General features: G+C 49.5%; 9 protein-coding genes across 9 annotated transcripts; 6 read left to right on the top strand and 3 right to left on the bottom strand.

Moving 5' to 3' along the window:
- Window positions 1-376: 376 nt before the first annotated feature.
- ASPWEDRAFT_447697 (putative cell cycle control protein (Cwf23)) lies at window positions 377-2,027 on the top strand. Its single transcript, XM_040836342.1, has one exon. It carries the CDS (start codon window positions 608-610, stop codon window positions 1,928-1,930), a length of 1,323 nt encoding a protein of 440 aa, XP_040690973.1. The 5' UTR covers window positions 377-607; the 3' UTR covers window positions 1,931-2,027.
- A 96-nt stretch (window positions 2,028-2,123) lies between these two features.
- Window positions 2,124-3,497, bottom strand: ASPWEDRAFT_108168 (YgfZ/GcvT domain-containing protein; the record flags this gene model as incomplete). Its single annotated transcript, XM_040827951.1, has 1 exon — window positions 2,124-3,497. One exon carries the CDS (start codon window positions 3,495-3,497, stop codon window positions 2,124-2,126), a length of 1,374 nt encoding a protein of 457 aa, XP_040690972.1.
- A 3,935-nt stretch (window positions 3,498-7,432) lies between these two features.
- Window positions 7,433-8,350, top strand: ASPWEDRAFT_26696 (DUF4112 domain-containing protein; the record flags this gene model as incomplete). Its single annotated transcript, XM_040832883.1, has 3 exons — window positions 7,433-7,507; window positions 7,593-7,807; window positions 7,870-8,350. The coding sequence occupies 3 exons, from the start codon at window positions 7,433-7,435 to the stop codon at window positions 8,348-8,350; spliced, it is 771 nt and encodes a 256-aa protein (XP_040690971.1).
- Window positions 8,351-8,427: 77 nt separating this feature from the next.
- ASPWEDRAFT_447740 (uncharacterized protein) lies at window positions 8,428-9,879 on the bottom strand. The gene is made up of 2 exons (XM_040836344.1): window positions 9,601-9,879; window positions 8,428-9,529 (listed from the first exon to the last, which is right to left on the bottom strand). The coding sequence occupies exons 1-2, from the start codon at window positions 9,684-9,686 to the stop codon at window positions 8,506-8,508; spliced, it is 1,110 nt and encodes a 369-aa protein (XP_040690970.1). The 5' UTR covers window positions 9,687-9,879; the 3' UTR covers window positions 8,428-8,505.
- On the top strand, window positions 9,669-12,420 carry ASPWEDRAFT_38978 (putative integral membrane protein (Ptm1)). Its single transcript, XM_040835007.1, has 7 exons — window positions 9,669-10,133; window positions 10,189-10,386; window positions 10,457-10,782; window positions 10,832-10,872; window positions 10,924-10,998; window positions 11,056-11,666; window positions 11,723-12,420. Exons 1-7 carry the CDS (start codon window positions 10,059-10,061, stop codon window positions 12,008-12,010), a joined length of 1,614 nt encoding a protein of 537 aa, XP_040690969.1. The 5' UTR covers window positions 9,669-10,058; the 3' UTR covers window positions 12,011-12,420.
- Window positions 12,421-12,506: 86 nt separating this feature from the next.
- On the top strand, window positions 12,507-14,566 carry ASPWEDRAFT_447672 (uncharacterized protein). The gene has a single exon (XM_040836340.1). The coding sequence runs from the start codon at window positions 12,730-12,732 to the stop codon at window positions 14,308-14,310; it is 1,581 nt and encodes a 526-aa protein (XP_040690968.1). The 5' UTR covers window positions 12,507-12,729; the 3' UTR covers window positions 14,311-14,566.
- On the bottom strand, window positions 14,496-15,706 carry ASPWEDRAFT_107842 (WD-repeat containing protein SWD2; the record flags this gene model as incomplete). The annotated part of the gene is made up of 3 exons (XM_040827923.1): window positions 14,496-15,274; window positions 15,326-15,551; window positions 15,614-15,706. The coding sequence occupies 3 exons, from the start codon at window positions 15,704-15,706 to the stop codon at window positions 14,496-14,498; spliced, it is 1,098 nt and encodes a 365-aa protein (XP_040690967.1).
- Window positions 15,707-16,081: 375 nt separating this feature from the next.
- On the top strand, window positions 16,082-17,764 carry ASPWEDRAFT_38972 (putative mitochondrial oxaloacetate transporter (Oac)). Its single transcript, XM_040835004.1, has 6 exons — window positions 16,082-16,365; window positions 16,440-16,514; window positions 16,578-16,707; window positions 16,763-17,234; window positions 17,290-17,435; window positions 17,496-17,764. Exons 1-6 carry the CDS (start codon window positions 16,349-16,351, stop codon window positions 17,586-17,588), a joined length of 933 nt encoding a protein of 310 aa, XP_040690966.1. The 5' UTR covers window positions 16,082-16,348; the 3' UTR covers window positions 17,589-17,764.
- A 325-nt stretch (window positions 17,765-18,089) lies between these two features.
- Window positions 18,090-18,814, top strand: ASPWEDRAFT_170774 (uncharacterized protein; the record flags this gene model as incomplete). The annotated part of the gene is made up of 2 exons (XM_040830675.1): window positions 18,090-18,422; window positions 18,479-18,814. The coding sequence occupies 2 exons, from the start codon at window positions 18,090-18,092 to the stop codon at window positions 18,812-18,814; spliced, it is 669 nt and encodes a 222-aa protein (XP_040690965.1).
- Between the last annotated feature and the right edge of the window lie 1,413 nt (window positions 18,815-20,227).

The following is a 20,227-nucleotide window of genomic DNA, read 5'->3' as shown; positions in this document are numbered from 1 at the left end:
ATGTTTAGAGGTGTCATAAATGTTGTTGAGGCATTCTCATTTGAATATACCCATAATGAAAATATCTTTAAAAAGTAATTTGAAGTTGTTGGGTTTATTGTTTGAAGTCGAGAAATAGAGGTTGTGAAGTATATATATGGTTGTCAGTCAGATGGTTAGCACGATCCAAGATATCCATTAAAACAAAACCACTTTGCAGTTTAAATAGAATCCTAAAATAATACAGATCGTCATAAAATATCTCGTTGAAAATATAAAAGTAAAAGCTGGTGACTTAAATCTATTGTTTGTGAAGCGTCATAGTAGATTTCATAGTGGATCGTCGCCACCGCCGGAGCTTCTCTTTTTCGACTTTCCATCCACCGCGACTTTTTTTCGAGTTTCATCTTCCTCTCTCTCTCTCCTGACAGACCCTGTTGGAACTTCAAACAGGAGTCATATCGTTGTTTCTTAAGCTTCTCTCTTTAAATTTCCATTTTTCCTGGCGTGAACATCTTCCCTCATCTGATTCTGCGACTGGACTGGACGATCAAACCGTCCCCTCGATAAAACGTCCTCATACGGAGATCCTCTACGCAACACAAGTCAGATCTATTGAATCGCCAAAATGGCATCAACCGACGACCTCAAGGCGCACGCCGCCTCTAACCAGGATTTCTATGCCCTTCTCGACCTCTCCCCTGCCGCCGCCGAGAACGAAATCCGCCGTGCATACAGACGCGCCGCCCTCAAGTACCACCCGGATAAGATCTCAAATCCGACCCCCGCAGATCTTGACAAGTTCCATCTGCTTCAAATTGCCTATGATGTACTCTCGGACCCCACGGTACGACAGCTCTATGACAATGCGCGGGAGGCGCGGATTCGCAAACAGCGGGAGAGGGATCTGATGGATTCGGCCAAGAGGAAGATGAGGGAGGACCTGGAGGCGCGGGAGCGCGCAGGAGCAACTGCCATGGGAGGTGACGCGCAGAGAGGGGTCAAGAGGTCATGGATGGGTGGAATGGGCGAGGACGACGCAGAAGAGAAGCTACAGAGAGAGATTGAGCGCATCGCGGAGGATGGGCGCCGACGGAGGCGAGAAGCAGAAGATAAAATGAAGCGAGAAATGGAAGAGGAGGAAAAGATAATGCAGCAGGAGGAGGAGGAAGCCAAGAAAGCAGCAGATAGAAGCAGCCAGCGGGTTGATCGGTCACAGGAAGGGGGCGCCAATGTCTCCGAGCTCGAACGTGCGGTCAAAGTACGCTGGGTCCGGGAAGGTCGAGGCATGGACTTGGACAAAGACTCTCTGGCTTCTCTCTTTGCCCCGTTCGGCAAGGTTGAGAGCACAATCACACTCAAGGACAAGCGGCAACGCATCGGAGACAATCGCGAGAAAAAGACTGTCGCGACAGGCGTCGTGGTTTTCGCCTCCATAGTCAGCGCCCATGCTGCAGTTCTGGACAGCGAAAAAAAGAGACGCCAGAGTACCGGACGGACAGACGACGACTGGGCTGTTATTGATTCAGTATTCTGGGCATCGGGCACTCAGCCTGAGCTGGGAATGGAGACAAATCGTCCTGCATCTCCCCAGAAACCAAGTGCACCGGCAACCCCAACTCAGAATACAACCGCCCCTTCTACTGCTTCCAAACCAAAGTTCAACTTCCCAGGATTCAAAACAGCTACATCTGATGGGGCGGGTAAGAAGCCTGGTAAAGCACCCTCTTTCGCCTCATTTGGGTCCGCTGCCGCATCGGCCAACTCAAAGCAATCAACATCTTCTGACGACTCGGCCAAGGGACCGAGCACCCCAAGCATGGAAGAGCTGACACTGATGCGATTGAAGAATGCGCAACGGGAGAAGGAACGGAAAGCCCTCGAAGAACAAATTCAAAAAGAAGACGAGGCCGCGGACGCCGCTGAAGCTGCTGCTGAATCCAGGCGCTAGCTGGTTACTGGCAGCTGATGTGTTTTAACGTTGTCATTATTTGTATAGAAGGCTTGCTCGATGTTTTATTTCAGGAGATACCCCTGCAGTTCTTTTCCTGTCATTCTGGTGTTTGTTTCAGTTTTGGTTAAATGAATCCACTTATTATACAAGATCATTATATATGTACAGTACATGAATACATGACATCTGACTACTCGTGCCGCCGTTGTGCGGTTTCTTCTTCTTCTTCCAACTGCTCTACAAATTCCCTGGCCCGTCGGCCTTCCAATTCATCTGCTCCCTGGCGACTGGCGGGATTCTTCTTTTGCACACCACCAGAGTTGATATATTCTCTTGTCCAAGGCGGCACAATTGCCTTCACCTTCACCTCCCCTGACTCTTGAGGACCAGAAGATTCCCCTTCTGCGGCAGCCCAAGAGATCTTGAACTCCTGGCCGGGGCTATACTGGCTGCTTTCGCCTGTAAGCGAGATGTCCGTCATCATCTCCAGTCGGCACAACGCAAGACCGATGTTTCCAATGCCGCTAAGGAATTTACCTGCGCTGCGGCCCTTGCGTGCACTGTCCTTCGAGATGTTCGATCCACTAGGCGGCAATGTGAGCTCCGTGGAGGGATCATACACAGGAGTCTCGGCTGATTCCAATGCACCTTGCTCGCCTGTGTAAAGCTGCACAGGGACAATACGCTTCCGAACAATACCCGTGTGGTGAGTACGGATCGTAAGCTCTTGGCCGACATAGCAGCCCTTGCGGAAATCAACCCCCCGCGTCATGTCCATGTTGGACTCCATCGGAAGAGCAGACTCGCGGATTATTTCACTCTGACCTTCCGCCACACCATGCAGCATTCTGCGTACAGTGTACGACCCCAGGTCGACTTCGGACCCTGCAATCTGAGATTCATCAGGAAGATGAATCCGGAGGTCTTCCGCCCCGGGGGTGACGAGTCGGGATCCAAATCCTGGGGCACGGGTATCAACGCACCCCGCAACAGGCGAGTCCGGCGAAAATGGCGATGAAGAATCAGACTCGAGATTGTAAGCCGCCCATCGGGGCTCGGTATGATCCTTCCAGGCAGACCAGACGGTGCGCTCCCCGTCCTCGAGAGCACGCAACTTCAGCTTGGCGCGGAGTTTGTGCTTCTTGAGATGCTTCATGAGAGTTGGCACCTCGTTCTTATCCACCTCAACAATCCAGGCCGGGTCGTCAAGCGAGGCTGCCTCACTGTCGGTCTTGGGAAATGGATAAATAAACGCATCGTTCAATATCCGGCCCTGGGAATTGAGGAAAGCGGTATAGGACCCGGTTCGACGAGCGGCTCGATTCGGGTCATTCGTGACCAGCATATTCTGGGTGATCAGCCCTTGAAGGAACGTAGTGCTGTCTGCTCCTGTAATGGTGATCAATCCCCGGTTCGTCAGTCGAGTATAACCGGCCCGCGGTGGGGAAGGAGGAATCGCATTTTGCTGTTGCTGTCCGCGTGGCTGTGAAGTGGTCGAGAAGAGCCGACTGCGCGTCAAACAGCGAGCGCATACCGAATGTGTAGATCTTCCAGGACGCATCATGGCCGTATAATTGTATTGATGTTGTTGCGGACAATTGGAGATCTTTTGGTTTACAAATCGAAGGGCTGTCATTGAAAATCAGGCGGTGGGAAATGGCAGAATAAATGACATAATCGTGCCCTTACCAAAAGAAGTAAGAATCGGATTAGGCGTGAGTGGCCGGTGGGGTTCTTTGATATCAAGACTCGGCCCATTAATTCGATTCATTGATAAAGATTCAAGAGTTTACTGTGCCATTCTACTAGTCCAAGACCAATTTTTAGTAATTTTGCTTACATTTGTCTTAGGTAGCATGTGTGGTTACAGTGACATGATATGGGAAAGATACTTTGAACGGATCATATAGACGGTATGGTAGACTGAATATAAACGAAAGCAAACCCCTCCTAACTATGCACATAAAAAAGCTCCGTGATAATACCGTGGCAAACACAAGTAGCCATTACTTATTTCCCTTAGCAACCCCCTCCAAAAATCCAAGCAAGAAGGCTTTGTTGCCTGGCGCTGAACCCCGGTGGTTCGAGCTCTGAGACCCAACCTCGAAAGGCGACCCATGTCTGGAAATCGACTCACCACTAACAGGGAGGTTCAGAGGCGACAGTGGGCTGGCAACAGAGGAAGTGCCGGATGGCTTTACAACAGCAGCCTGAAGATCGAGCCCCGACGGTGAACTACCAGGGGAAACAGCCTGCTTGCCAAAGAGGGACAAGAGCGCCTCTTTTTGGGCAGGTGTTTGGCTTGGCCGACGATCCAATTTGGTTGGGGCCTCTAACTCAGATCCGTCCCTGTTTTGCTGGTCCGAATCATCGGCAGCCTTTGGCCGAACAGGCAGCGTAGTGTTCAAATCAGCCTTGTCGGAACGGCGCAAAATTTGTGGCTGGAATGGTTTAGGTGGTTCAGCATTTCTCGCTTTATTGGAACGGAGCCGTGGGGAAGATCGCGGGGAGGACCGCGGAGGCTGCGCAGCTGGAACTGGAGATTGCTCTCGTTTTGAGGTCTGGGGTCTAGCTAATATGGTGATAGGCGAGGAAACAGGCGGTGTCTGACGATCTCTGTTGGGTTTCCGGTTGGGACCATTCGACGACTTTCTGGGCGAGTGCTTAGCAATGCCTTCGACCTGCGGCATATTTGAAGGTCCCGACAATGTAGCCGAAGTCCGAGGCTCGCCTTTAAGAGCCCTAGTCGTATCAGCCACAGATTGCTTGGTACTTTGAGGGCGCTGAAGGACCCGTTTCCCTGGTGGAGAAACTGGGTGGCCCGACAGTTCAACTGGCCCAGGAGCGGGCATAGCGGGAGATCGCCTGAGCAGACTCAATAGCTGGTCCTGATGTTGGGAAGGTTTGCGTTCCTGGACAGTTACATTCTCAGATACCAGCGTTGCGTGAGAACCCCTGGGCGTTTTGGAGTTCTCGTCTTTGAACACGTTCAAGAGTGCCAATGAATGACTTGTGAGTTTAGGAGGGGGCAACTTGCTCGCCGGAGGTACAGTCGCGCCTTGGATTTGAGGAGGTTGAGCTTGGTGGGAGAACTGAGGATCCCCGGTCCGATGGAAGGGTGCAGGGGCATGTCTTTCCGTTGGCAGGAAGACATTTGAGCCTGACTGCATAGGCCTCTCGGGGTAAGGCTGCGATGTTTGCCCCGGAGGAAACTGCGGCATTCCTTGGAATCCGACTGGAGGATCCACCTGAGTGATAGGAGGGAGCTCTTGCCCTAATGGATGCTGTTGAGGTGGGTTCATCGGGAAAACAGGGGCGGGAGATAGATGAGGGGGTAAAAAGCTGTGCTGCGGCGGTGGATGGACTTGCGGCAAATTGACCGCTTGCTGAGCATATTGACTTTGTTGTGGGAGGCCGGGAAAAAGGTTCGGGGCTGGATAAGTTTGTGACCGGGGCAAAGACCCTGGGTATGCTGCGTGTGGTGGTGATGGTGATTCATTCATGGCAGTTTGAGGGACAGTATCTTGCGAGGAGCCACTTCTCAACAAAGCCAGGAGAGCATTGGACTTTGCAGCTTCGGGGCCAGGAGCTTGCATTGGCGGAGCAGGAAGAAACTGGTCTTGAGCGGGGATGGCATTGTTGATGTTCAAAAGACGCTTGATATGGGAGGAGGCATCTTGGGAAGATGTGACCTCCGGCAGATCACTCGGAGCGGCCATTTCTGCGGGAGCTTGGATAGGCGTAATAGTGCTCTTGACAAGGTGAACGGCCTCATCCATCGACATGTCTCCCTCGTTCTGAAGAATCTGCTTGACACCTGCGTGTGTCTTCGAGTCGAACTTCTTCTGCTGCGCGATCCACTTTCTAAGCGGATGCATGAATGGTGCAACCATGTAGAATTTGTTGGCATTTGCAACCACAAATCCATCATCCTGCTGCTTACTCTTTTTCAAGGTGGGCAGTTCTGACAGCTTATACCATTCAATCTTGCTGATCTCCTTTCTGGTTCGAGGCGCGAAATGAGCGTCCCGCGGCACACCACGGAAGACGTACAGCCTCATATGCTGTTCTCGCATAGTGATCTCGATGAACTTAACGTCCTTCTCATCCTTGACTAGCCCGGCATCATGAATATCAAACCCAGTTTCCTCATAAACTTCTCGAATAGCACAGTCTAGGTCTTTCTCATCCTTGTTGATCTTACCCCGCGGGAAACTCCAATTAGCACCCTTCTTCCAACCTTTGACCAACACGACTTCATCCATATCCTGGTTCAGCATGATGGCCCCGCGCACGGGCACACGTGTCTTGTAAGCAAGAAACTCGGAGAAGGCGGTGATATGGTGATAATGGGACCATTGTGACATGAGCGGACAGTGCTGGAAAATGCGCAACGCAAACGCTTTCAGGGACAACGACGGGAGAGCCGGGTCCAACGGCCGAATAAAGTCCTCGTAGAACCATTGTGCCTCCTCGACCTGGAAACAGATTCGCTCTACAGACTCGAGCTCTTCGCGTGGTAAGTTAACAATGAATCGGACACACAGGTCATCCAGCCCTGTTCAAGCAACCGAGTCAGCGTCATCCTCGTTGGGCATCAGTAACGAGACCGGGACTCACAGTCTTCCAACTGCATCTTTGTTTCTGTCATACTGTCCGACGTCTTCTAGCATTTCAAAACGGCTGGTGAATTTGGTGAAAGACTCTCCGAAACCAACAGTGGTGGTGGAGAAGTTAGATGGTGAGGGGGACGGCAGCGATAACAGCTTCAAGGAAGGGTGCTTGGCAAGCGCCAACCCTGAAGGTGTATCGTAGGGGAACAAACAGCGAGACAGTGGCGAACACGTAAGCTCAGTGCTCTATGGCTCTGCGTCAAAGAAATATGGAACAGTTTCGAACAAGGAGAGGTCGAGTGATCTCTCTCTCAATGACTGGGGGTGGAGGCAAAGCAAAACGAGAGTTGGTCGGAGATGAGCTGCTGCTGAGCTGGTGATATGTGGCGCAGCAGTCCAATCAGCAGCTAATGCGCCACATATGTAACGCCACAGGTGTGGCTGGTGCAGGATCTTCGTCGGAAAATACCAAAACCTGAAGCCACCCGTGGACGGAATGACGTTTTGGGTTCCAGGGACAGTCCTTCAGCTCAGCTCAGGAGAAAGCATATCATCTGATTAAATAACCGGTTGTTGGGAGAAAAATTAAAAACTGGTTTCTCCCCTTCATAACCGCTTCCACGTCAATCCATTCATCCAAATATCCCTTCAAGGAACAATCATTCGTGTGCTTTAACGACTGTGGCTTGAATGGTGGGACCCAGAGCGCCTGTCGAAACACGGAGCATTTAGTATATCTATTTGGGGTATTTCTTCGTTTCCCACGTTCTACATTTGAACTTTTATCCTCATCCCTACAAATTGAATAAATCGACGTTTTTTTTGTGTCTGTATTAACGACGTTGTTTGAATTCCTTGCCATTGCTGTGTTATCGATCAATCAGCCATGTCGGGTCAAATTGCGTCATTGGTCGGGAAGAAGATTTTGGGAGAGACAGCGAAGAATCATTTTGGAAAAGAGGTATAACAGCACCAGTTTTATTCTCTGAATTGCGGAGATGATGATACCATGGATGTGATAACTGACAGATATATCGTTCTCCTAGGACCCTTACTTCGAAGAAGTCCCTGCTTCCCGCCTCAACCGCGCATTTGGTAAAAAGACACAGAAACGACGCAGAGCCGTTCCACCCGGCTTGTCTGACAACGATGCCAAAGTCCTAACTCAAGTGAAACGCAGGGCATACAGGCTGGACTTGTGCCTTTTCAACTTGTGTGGGATTCGGTTCGGTTGGAGCAGTGTGATTGCTCTATTCCCTTTGTAAGTACTGATTCAAGTGACTCGGATTCTATTGTTCCTGGCGCTAATATAAACCGTTCCAGTGTCGGTGATGCAGCTGATGCAGCCCTCGCCCTGATGGTCATGAGGACTTGCGACAAAATCGATGGAGGACTTCCAGGACGCCTCCGGATGTCAATGATGATCAACATCATAATTGACTTCTTCATCGGACTCGTACCATTGGTAGGAGACATTGCAGATGCCATATACAAATGCAACACACGTAATGCCGTTCTTTTGGAGAAACATCTGCGCGAAAAAGGGGCCCGAGCGCTTTCAAAAAGGGAGAGGCAACAAGATCAAGATCAAATTGATGCGAGTCTGCCGGATGAATTTGATAAATATGAAAGGGAAGGTCCAACTCGCTCTGGTGGTCCGAGTGGTGCCCGAACTCCTACCAGACCTGAACCCGCCAGGCACCCACAAAGGAATCGCTCAGAGAAAAGGTGGTTTGGCGGATCGAAACAAAGACCAGCAGACCTGGAGCAGGGACCAGGAGACCTGGAGCGTGGAGTTGTGTGAAATGGTAATGATCCAAGGCGGCAATAATGATTTGTGTATACACAGCACCCTATACCTTATGATGCACCTTATGATGCCTGGAGGGGCTAGCAGTTTATGAGCACCCCTTATCTGTTATGTTTCAATCTAATGTCATTGTATATTTCGTTATTTGATTAGCAGGCCAGGTCAGGGCGTGATCTGGCACACCCGTAACAGAATTGAGAGTTTTGGTCCTCTTTCAGACTGTCCGCGGCCGTCATTCCCTTCGATTTTCCTTCAGGACCTCTGATGAGAGCTTTACAAAAGGCGCAGTGAGGTGCATCGGGTGAGGCTTTAGACGGCTCAAGTTTGCTTGCGGTTCTTGTCACATTCGCCATGACACCAGGGTACTTCTCACCCTGTGTAAGAACGTAACGCATCATGAGCTCATCGATCGAGAGGTTTTTCGTAAGCATATTGTCTGATGGTGGTTCTTCAGGTACGATAATCTCCGTGAGCTCCGGATAGAGCTCAGCATAGCTCTGTAGTTCTTTGCGATACAAGTCTCGTAGCGGGAAATTGAATTCCAGGCCCGATGGAGACATCCCATCGCATACCTGCCATGTCAGCGCCGAGCCGCGCCCCTTGGCGACATTGGCAAGAGTCTTTGCAGCAAGTCGGCTATCTGAATCTCCCCACAACACCGCTGTGCAATCCAACTTCTTTGTATAGGCAACGACAAGGCGATTCATCAAGGCATAATCGACATCGGTCTTGGATGTGGCAGTGGGGATCGAAGCACGGAAAGCATCGAGGCGCTCCTTTGGCGACAAAGAAAGATCATCCACGAAACTGGGTCCAGCAAACTCAGACAACGTCTTCTGAATATCAGGATCAACCTCGAAAATGCTGTGAAGTGGGGCCCGAGTATAAGAATGTCCAGGAAAATGTTTTTGAATCAGGCCGAACTTCTGTTCATCCGACGGGTTCGACGAACAAATACTGGAGGGTTCGACGACTAGCACATGAAGATTATAGCCAGGGAAACGGCTCGGCCTCGAGTTCTGGCGCTCTATCTGAACGTGCAGCAAATGCAGCAAAACCGATGAGGATAGTCCGTATGAGACGGGGAGAAGCATCGTGCGTCGCTCATGACTGAGACGGTGTTTTTCCATGCGCTGAAGGACTTTATAATACACGTAACGTGTGAAGCATTCTCTAGACGAGGGAACAAATTGTTAGTGACTAGTCTAACCCCGCAGAGTATTATATCTCGAGTTTTAACAAACCTGCATAGACGTCGCGCGCGGACGTCCAAAAAAGCCTCGTCATCACTGCAATTTATGCACGGGTCCACGAGCTCTTTCCCAGGCATATTGGCTTGCGAAAATATGGTGATACTGAATAAGTAGAAATGCCTTGTTGGTGGGCGTAAAGAAGAAAAGGCAGAATTCTTTGGCCCCGATGGCGGTGCGGCACATGGGCTTAGATAATTGGCGGGACGCTGCAACACGCGGCTTCCCCGGTTTAGTAGCCACGATACGGTTCCTTACAACTCCAACAAGTGACGAGCTTCGCAGAACCATCTGAATGTGCGAGCAGCGTTTTGATGGTCTCTTTGTTTACTGACAATAATTTACTTATTTTTGCTCTTATGATCCACAACCGTCAATAGATCCGTTTCTCATCGGGAATCCGGGAGCCTAGTACTATCACTTGGTAGCTTCTGTGTTTTGCGACCACGACGATGAAGGGCTGGCTTCAGACCCTGTGCCTATCAGCTCTGCTGGTAGGACGGGTGCTTGCGAATGAAGTGGAATTGGTGCGCTCATTTTTACGAACAGACTCATACAGTTCATATCTAACGCTGGACTTAGAAACAAGATGAAACTCATCGGCAGCGTTGCTCGGGGATGTACAGCCGCAAGGCTTGGGGTGGAAACACCGATCCATTTATATTGGCTAGATTTTCGAAGGACTCAACTCTTACCGAGGGCAATGATCGCGTCAGTTTGGTCATCTTTGAGTGGACTGATGAGGAATTGATTGGGAGATCCATTTCGGACGATGCTGAGGTATGGCCTCAGGCTAATTGCGGAGAACTCCTTTATCCGCTGTTACCTATTGCTAATTCGCAACTATTAGGAGAAGGAGACCATTTGCGATGAAACCAGTGTCCAGGCCAATTTGTGTACGTCAGAACAAATAGGCTCCTTCATTCTCGCCGCGAACGCGACCGAAGCCTCCGAATTCCCGATCATCTCGAAAACAGTGCACCTCAGCAACCCCCAAGCCGTGAACTACCCCGTGAAAAAAACTGGTTTCTACTGTGTGAGCACATATGGATACGATCAAAAGGACTACAAAGCGGTGGTCGAGTTTAGGAATGCATACGGTGAACTTCCGGGTGCGCAAATTGCCAAGCTGCCATTCTATGGAGCTTTGACAATTGTCTACGCCGTGATTGGAGCGTATGTCACCTTGAAAGCCGATTCAAAGGATATCACTGACTGGGCATAGATTTTGGGCATTTTTATACGTTCAGAACCGCCACGACATCTGTAAGTGACTTGAGCCCGAGCCCCGTCCGGATCACCACTGACAGTCAACAGTGCCCGTCCAGAACTATATAACCGCTATTCTTGTCTTCCTGATCGTTGAGCAGTTGATGACATGGGGCTTTTACGGTATGCCTTAAACTTCATATGCGTATTCCATATACCTGTTTGACTAACCGTCCACAGACTTCCAAAATCGCCATGGTTTGAATGCCGGCGCCAAAGCACTTATGGTGATTGTAGCTGTGCTCAATGCGGGACGCAATTCATTTTCATTCTTCCTCCTTCTCATTGTCTGTATGGGTTACGGAGTCGTCAAGCCCTCTCTTGGCCGAACTATGATCTATGTCCGGATCCTCGCAATCACTCACTTCGTCTTTGGTGTGATCTATGCTGTTGCGAGTTTGTCAATTACTCCAGATAGCGCTGGCCCACTCGTCCTTCTCATTGTGCTTCCACTTGCCGGTACTCTGACTGCATTCTACGTGTGGACTCTCAACTCGTTGAATGCGACGATGAAGGATCTCATTGACAGAAAGCAAAAGACCAAGGCTATGATGTACAAGAAGCTGTGGTGGTGCATCTTGGGCAGTATCATTGTAATCTTCGGATTCTTCTTTATCAACTCGATCGCCTTTGCCGGTCGGAGTGAAGCCAGCTTTGTGCCCGAGCATTGGAGGAGTCGGTGGTTTGTGCTGGATGGCTGGCTCAACATTGTCTACTTGTTTGACATCGGATTTGTTGCTTATCTGTGGCGACCCACTGCCAACAACAGACGATTTGCTATGAGTGATGAGGTATGGCCCCCTCTACCCACGGGTTTGAAAAGAAAGTATATTGACAATACCTACAGCTCGCGCAAGATGACGATGGTTTTGAGATCCGCTCCTTCAACAGTGGATTGGATGAAGAAGATGCCTTTGCTCCCCCTGCCGAGAATCAATACGCGCAAGCACGCCGTGACCTGTCACCTGTGCCCCCTAAGCCTGTCCCTTCTGCACCACGTCAACGCGAGTCTCTTGACGGAGAAACTATCTTTGCTGTTGGTGATGAGGATGGAGACAAATGGTCCGAGGATGAAGACGAATCCCCTCGCAACTCGGGCGAGCACAAGAGGCTCACGGGCAAGCACTCGGATTAGTCCGTTCGCTTTGTATACTTTTTTTGCGGATTTAACGGAGGTGGTTAGTTAGTATAAAGTCGTTTGGTTTGTACTGCTATCCAGGAGAGAGGTTCCTTCTTTTGTTCACTACTTGATAAACAAGGTTTTGATTTTGGTTTCTTCATTGTCGTTGTGGTATTTCTGTATCACAAGCATATGATGGCGTTTGGCCTAATAGTGTATGATTGTTGAGCTGTTCAGTTTCCTATTTAACGCCATGAATTTATTTTCTATGATGCCTTTCTTTGGTCATGAATAATTTAGACGTCTGGATTTGGACAACGGACTTGTTCTCCGAGGATTAGAGCCAACAGTAAATCCTTCATACCAGCTCAACCTGTATTCTTGAATATAATGAATTTATTACATGGAATTCTACTGATTTTTCCATCTGATTCTCGAAGTTGCTAGTGTTAATATTCCATATCATTGAGTCATAGTTCCTCGTCACGAGTGCTTTCGGCCCCCGCATAAGGTCTGCTCCAACTTTTTTTTTAGGCCCCAAGTCAATCTGTCAAGAAACCCAACCACCATATGCAATTGAGCAATCTCTCATTTCCTGGGTGCATATTTCAGTGGAAATATCAAGTTACCTTCAACAATCAACCCACGGTACTCCGTGCTATTGAGCATCAATATACTTTTCCACAAATCGATTGCACAGTATAGCGGGGTAATATCATCTATCCATCGCAAAAATGCACGAGACAACCAACTACGAAGACGACATCAACCCTCCAAAGCCCCAATCCGCACAAGACCTAGCTGCCCACCTCGTGGCGCGATGTCGTCTTCTCCTCTCCGAGCTAGACGAGCTCCGAACCCAACTCACCCAGACCCTGCGCAATCCCCAACTCGTCGAAGTACGAACAATGCGGTCGAATATCGTTTCCGAGCTGAAGATGCTGGAGAAACTCGCCAAGAAGGCTGAGGCGATTACGGCTGCGGAGGGCGAGGACGAGGCTGATCAGCGGGTGGTGCATGCGTTGCGGTCGTCGAATTTACCGTTCCATGAGGCGGTTTGGTCGGTTGCGAAGAAGAGCTGTACGGGGCTTGTTGCGTTTGGGACGAGGTTTTATTGGGATGGGGATGGGAAGGGGGTTGATGTGGCTCCTGGGGAGAAGAGGCCGAATAAGGACAAGAAGCGGAGTGTGTTTGTGGATATTGTGGCTGATGATGGGGAGGAATGGGTGAAGGTTTCTACGATTTCGGAGAATCGGCTACTGTTTGAGATGGCTAAAAAGGGGTGGGAGGGGGATTCGGATTCCGGGGAGGAAGATGAGGAAAACCGAACAGTTCTACAGAATTACGACGATGAGGACGAGGGTGATGATGATGACGACGAGCTTGAATTGATTAAATTGGCCAGGGATATGAGGAAGGCTTCCGATGCTACGCGGGTGATGTATAAGCATCCTCGCATACGGTTTGTGTTGCCAAAGATTGTGGAAGGAGAGAGTCTTGAGATTGATGATCTTCTCAAGGTGATCCGAGGCTATGGAATCACAGTTGAATGTGGGGGAAACATGGATGATTCTCAGACAGAAGATGTTGATAGAGCAAGGGACTCTATAGCTGTGTCCACTGGTATATCTCGTCTCCTTCCCACTCCTTTCAAACGCTTCACTTCCACTCTCAATGTGGATTGTACGCTGCTGCTCGCTGTTGTTTCGGACCTGTCCCATTACAAAGACATACCCATTTGCCCATCGCATCATAAAGCCATTCTCAGGCAGATGGAGGTTGAAAAGGAACAACCTCTGCTACCGGCAGAGCTTTGGCCAGCCATGGATGCACACGAACTGGTGTGCACGGATGAGGCAGCAAAGCGAATGCGGGAGATCGTTGATACAATTGGCACCGATACCGAAAAGAAAAGGACTGAAATATTGATGGGCGATGCCCAGTTCCACGATTGTGATAGGGAGGCCCTCATCCAAAAATTCCAGGAATTATCAGACTTTCTGGTACCAACTGAGTTGAAGCTTCCTGTGAAGGTTGTCGAAGCACAGTCAGTCATTGAGTCGGGCAGGTTGCATGGCAAACTTCCTAAAGTGGCTGACAGAGTGGTTCCGATTCTTTCTGATATCAACTATAGCGTGTTTTTCTATGGATGGGCCACTGGGCTGGTGACCATATCCAGCAATCGTACTGTGGTCAGAGAGATAGAGGCCACGGTTGAAGAGCATAGAGACGGTGATGAAGACTTGGAGGGTCCCCCGGTCTGGGTTTGCAACACGGCCAGGAGTTTGATTGGTAAAGACAAGGATCGGAAATGAAGTTTCCTCGATAGACCTCAAAATATGAACGACATGATAGATGACGCACATCTCCAACAGCAACTCGGTTCCGCTCCAGGCGGAAGAAGCTGCACCGAGAAAATGCCTGCGTAATCGACTGTTGATTAAGCGGACACGCAGTCCTCGTCTCAACAAAGCATTTTACCAACAAATGTGGTAGGTTGTTATTTATCAGCCGGTTTAGAGCTATCTTCAGGAAGCCAGAAGACAATCTCCTTGTCAGCCGTAGCAATCATATTGTATCTCGGATTGTACTCGATAAGGGCAGTGCGGCCACGGTGAGATGACCTGCCCATGGGCTGCAAAAAGAGGTTTGAATCCGGAGGCTGTTGTGTATCCCACATGAGAATATCAGGCTGATCGCCTGATCCTCCAATGACATATCGTCCGTCTGGTGTGAAGCAGGCATCCCCTTGGCCGACAGGCTTCCCAGTTGTCGAAACCGGGGCAGCTCTTCCCGATGATCCATTCTTACCAACCAAAAAGGCCTTCACAACGCCGTCAAAGGCATCGAGGAGAAAATGACCATGAAAGTCCGTTCCAACCAGTAGGTGTTTTCCATCATTAGAGAACTCCAGGCGAGTCCATGCTCTACCCCGGGTAGAGGGAGTGTATCTTTCTTCATAAGGAGCCAGGTCGAAGGTCGAGAACGGCGCCTTGTCGTAATTGCGGAAATCATAAAGGAGTACGGATGCGGTTGACTGGGACGCAATAGCGATCACAGAGGCGGAGGGGTCGAATGCAACCAGATACGGTGTTGCGAGATTCAATTTACCCTGTACGTTTCTCGAATTGAGGTCCCAGAGCGAAACGGTATTGTCCTTGGAACACGAGATGAAGGCGTCGTTACCAGGAGAGAGAGCCAAGGAAGTCACTTTGTCTGTATGGCCGGAGAAATACCGCACGTAACCCTCATTGTGGAGGTCGAGCAATCGTAGCGAATCTGGTCAATGTAAGCTGGAGCAATCCAACAGGCCATGATGGAAGAACGTACCATCGACCTTGGTACTTGCGTGAAGGACCTGGCGAGAGTGATGTGTGAACCGAGCTAGATGAACACCGTATTTCTTGCTAGGAACAGTTTTTGAGGATTTACCCTCCTTGATGTCAAAAACCTGGATTGTCTCATCGTCGCCGGCCGCAACGAGGTAGTCACCCTGGTCATCGAAATCCAGAGATGTTACGTAGTTGGTGGGCTCATTCTTTGACGTTTTGAAGGCCTATTGTGGCAGAAATACCAATTAGATTCGTCACTTGAGCTGAGGAGCTTGCAAGCACCAACCTTTGTAGGACGATAGCTACGAATGATATCAGACACCTTCTGACTCTGCAACGACGTCTGCTGCTGCTGTTGCTGCTGCTGGCCTTCTGCCATCTTTCTTGATCGCTATAGACGTTACCCCGATGTGAAACCACAGAATCCAACTTGAGCCGACAGAATGCAAGACCAGCAATCTGGAGCAAGCTCAAATCATAGCAGAAACCAAACTGAAGAGGAGAATCGACCTTCCTGTCCTCAACTTCTCCCCGCGCGGTCAACGCGACCTTCTTTTTCCATGTTTGACGCGTTTGTCAATCTCCCGGCAATATATTCTTCCGACCCCGGCGGCTGACTCATCCCGAAGGTCGGCGCGCGCATAAACTCGGCAGGCACCGGTAAGTGCCATTGGCCAATAAGCGGCGGTGGAAACCAATCGGCAAAGCCAAGCTCCCCCATGGATCTCTGGAACTGCAAGTGGTGAACGCTCCAGGTCCGTTGGCCGGGCTTCCTTCAGATTCAGGCCTTCAATTTCCTATTCTTATCAACACCAAGCTGCAGTCAGCTGAACACACAATACTGCGTTGGCTTGTTCTTGTCGATCATTTTCTATACCCAGCCTATGCTTCCTTTCACTCTTTCATCCTCTGTCTCATATTTATAAACTTGTTTGAATTATTGCGATCTCTGTTTGATCACTGCCCGCTTTCCGCGGCCTTCGACTCTTCTCCGTTAACGGCGACCGCTTCTTGAGAGAATATGTCCACAACCACAGGGTGAGTGTTCGCTATGCAGCTTGCGTTGGTGGGCAATGACAAATTGTACTAATAGAACATTTCTCTTTTTATAGAGCATTTATTGCTGGCGGTATCGCGGCGTGTGGAGCTGTCACCGTCACCCATAGTTTCGAGACCGTGAAGATTCGGTATGTGCTGGACGATCTCGATGCGCACACACCGTACTAGGGCTGATCTGGTCGGGATCGCAGGTTACAACTGCAGGGAGAACTGCAAACGAAGAGTGATGCTGTCAAGAAGTACCGGGGTGTCTTCCATGGTGTCAAGGTCATTCTGCAGAATGAGGGTCCCCGCGGACTTTTCCGCGGTATCGGATCTGCCGTATGTGACGTGTGTCCGATTGTGAATGCTATTGGGACTAACTGGGGATATCTAGTACATTTATCAAGTCTTGTTGAACGGCTGCCGTTTAGGCTTCTACGAGCCCTTGCGCAAGGGCATGACGACAGCCCTCTATACAGACCCGGCCGTTCAGTCGCTGGGTATTAACGTGTTCGCTGGTGCTGCGTCAGGTATCATCGGTGCTGCTGCTGGATCGCCATTCTTCCTGGTGAAGACACGACTCCAATCTTATTCTCCATTCCTTCCAGTCGGTACGCAGCACAAGTACAAGAACTCGTTTGATGGACTGCGCAAGATTTACACTACCGAGGGAGTGAACGGACTATATCGTGGCGTGGGAGCAGCAATGGTGCGCACTGGTTTCGGCAGCTCCGTTCAGCTCCCTACCTATTTCTTTGCGAAGCGACGCCTGGTGAAGCACTTGGGCATGGAAGAGGGCCCCGGTCTGCATTTGGCCAGTAGCACAGCCTCCGGATTTGTCGTCTGCTGCGTGATGCACCCTCCTGGTAAGTTATTGGTAATGCTAAATGAGTGCACAACCCGACTGACTTGAATCATCAGACACCGTCATGTCCAGAATGTACAACCAGACCGGTGATTTGTACAAGGGCGCATTTGACTGCCTGTACAAGACGATTCGCAAGGAGGGTGTTTTCGCCATCTACAAGGGCTTCTTTGCCCATTTGGCCCGTGTCTTGCCTCACACTGTAAGTGACATCGCATATTTAAATAGAAATGCCAAGGACGATCAGCTAATGCTCATGTAGGTCTTGACTCTCAGTTTGGCCGAACAGACCAACAAACTGATGCGCCGAGCCGAGGACCGATTTTTGTCCGATTCGCTCAAGGAGGTACTGTAAACGAGCATGATTATCCTGATGATCCGCAAGTTTTTGTTTGAAAAAAAGAAAAAAAGATTTTGACCTTCTTGCCTTGCATCTGCTAGACGGCCAAATGTGATCAGCGTCGCATGTTCGGTACATACTACCTATTCCCATACTTAGGAGGCGTTTTATCCCCTGGTTACCATGTCGAGTTATTGTGTAGTTAGGATTGTACATAGGGAGCAAATGATAGATTATTGACCAGACCATCCGTTTGACTGTAAAAGCAGAGGGTTTCGGCTAAGAATACAACAGTGGGTTCCTACTATTGCACTGCATCTGGGGCAACCCATGTCGCTACCCGACGGTGCATTGTCTAGCAGTCCGATTGACTTGTCCATTGTGACATATCTCCATTCCACGGCTGTTCTTTATCTTCTGTTCTGTCAGATGAATTCTTCCCCATCTTCTTAAATTAGCGGTCTCCGGTTTTTATTCAAAATCACCGTCTCTCTCCCTGTCTCCCCTACAATCAACATGGCACTAGGGCCATACCTCAAAAGCACCGGCGATGGATACGAATGTCTCCTCTGCGACAGATACTTCAAGAACAAAAAAGCCCTATACGACCACTGCCGAAATACAGCACGCCATGAATGGTGCGAACGATGTCGACGGGTGTTTAAGAAACGAGGCGCAAAGACAGCCCATATTCGATACTCGTCTTCGCATAATCCCTGCTTTGAATGTCCGCGTGGGGATCGGGGGGATTTCGGATCTGTAGGAGAGTTGAAGGATCATTATGAAGAGGCGCATTCGTATTGTAGGCCTTGTGAGCGGTTCTTTGGGAATGATAATAACTTGCGGATGGTATGTTCTGCCTTGTCCTGTCTATAGATGAAGAGGGAGGCTAATGGATCGAATAGCACAACCAAACCCATCACCCCCGAAACCTCGAATGCTACGGCTGCGAACAAACCTTCAAATCCTTCTCGGGGATGTTAATCCACCTCGAATTCGGCAATTGTTCATCGGGGACGGATAAAAGTCGCATCTACAAACTAGCTCATCAGTGCTATCAGCGCAAAAAATACACGACTGGCGACGATCTCCACCCGTATAAATGTCCAGGGTGTGATAGTTGGTATAGCAGGTTATCGGGTCTTTATCAGCATGCAGAGGATGTGCCTGGGTGTTCTGAGTGGTTGGAAGCTCCGAAATGTTTGGCGAAATTGAGGCATTTCATTTGGCTGATGATTTGATTTGAGTGTTGCTGGCGTTGAGGGGTTGGAATGTGGTGTTTCAGGGTGTTTGTAGGGGTGTGCATGGAGCATACATGGGGGGGATGAGATATGAGGGTAAAAGCATGCTGTGCAATAGAGATTAGAGATAGAGGGTCATTCAGCATTGTGAATGCGATGTGTATTTAATAGATCAACGACTTGATTGTACTACCTAGCACTATATGTGAGACAGCTTCTGCAGGAACGGAATGATCTTGCGGGGTGATGCCACGATAGAGTAGTCAACCTGAAGAATTCGTCCGATCCCATCCCTAGCTGGTGGCCAATCTCCATCTCCAGGCAGCAATCATGCAAGGAGAAACCCTGCGAATAACTAGCCCTATCATAGCCCTATACAGATGGGCATTGAGTCAATGTGAGGAGTATTAAGGAATAGACAGCGAGCTCCGAAATACGGATGCAACCTTACCTTTCCATCTCACCAGAATCCAGAAGCAGATAGCTCAAAGAAGATCAAAGAAGGAACAACAAAGACGCGTCCATCTCAGGACTGGAAGACGCGTTGAGTGAGTCCATAGCGTCATAAGGAGTGGGAAAAGAGGGTCTGGTCAATGGAGTGGAACTGGTGACTTGAAGCTGTTGACTCGGATTAGTAGCTATCTAGTGGTGCATATCCGTAAAGCCGAGTGAACTGGATCCACTGCGGATTTATTAGAGGGAAAAGGGAGGTTTGATCGGATTCGGAGGAAAAGAGTGTTTTGTCGGAGCTGACAGAGGATTGACAAATTTCGCGTCGTTGTTGTGATGTGGAGTGGATGATCTTGGGTGGTACAGGATAGAATACGTCAACACCACAGCATTACAGCAGATGTATTTATTATGTAGGGATAGAGATGGATAGAAATATACTATTATAATATGTATATCAGTTAATTAATATCATCTTTAATCTTCACCTGTTCGTGTATTTAATCTAAGAGTACTTTGTATGGACGTTTTATCAATCTTATCTGATCAAACTAGGACGCGACGCAACACGCCTGGAATGTGTCAGTGGAGCGAATTCCTGTTCTGCCTGGCACATAACTGGATCCAAATTCAATAATCCAATAATTCATCCAGCCAGTGGAGATCCCGGATCGCCTGGAACTCGAGTGGCATGAGCTGCAAGGCACGCAGGGCGTATTGTACGCAGTAATTAACCAGCGAAATCAAGACGCGCCGGTGGCTGGCGGCGCGCCAAGTCACGTGCACCGTGACTTAGCCCGTCGCGCTAAGAATCACGCTCCTCCTCCGACGCAGTATTTCTTGTCGGCCTTTCCTCCCTTCTACGCCTCTTTTTTTCTTCATCCTCATCGTCCATCTCTCTATCGGACTTGCTTCTGTGTCTGTGTGTTCAATTCGTCTTTATCTCATCTTCGATAAACTTCA

This window comes from Aspergillus wentii (assembly GCF_001890725.1).
Source record: "Aspergillus wentii DTO 134E9 unplaced genomic scaffold ASPWEscaffold_3, whole genome shotgun sequence".
NCBI classification, from domain to species: Eukaryota; Fungi; Ascomycota; class Eurotiomycetes; order Eurotiales; family Aspergillaceae; genus Aspergillus; species Aspergillus wentii.
This window is presented reverse-complemented; position numbering and strand designations above follow the sequence as displayed.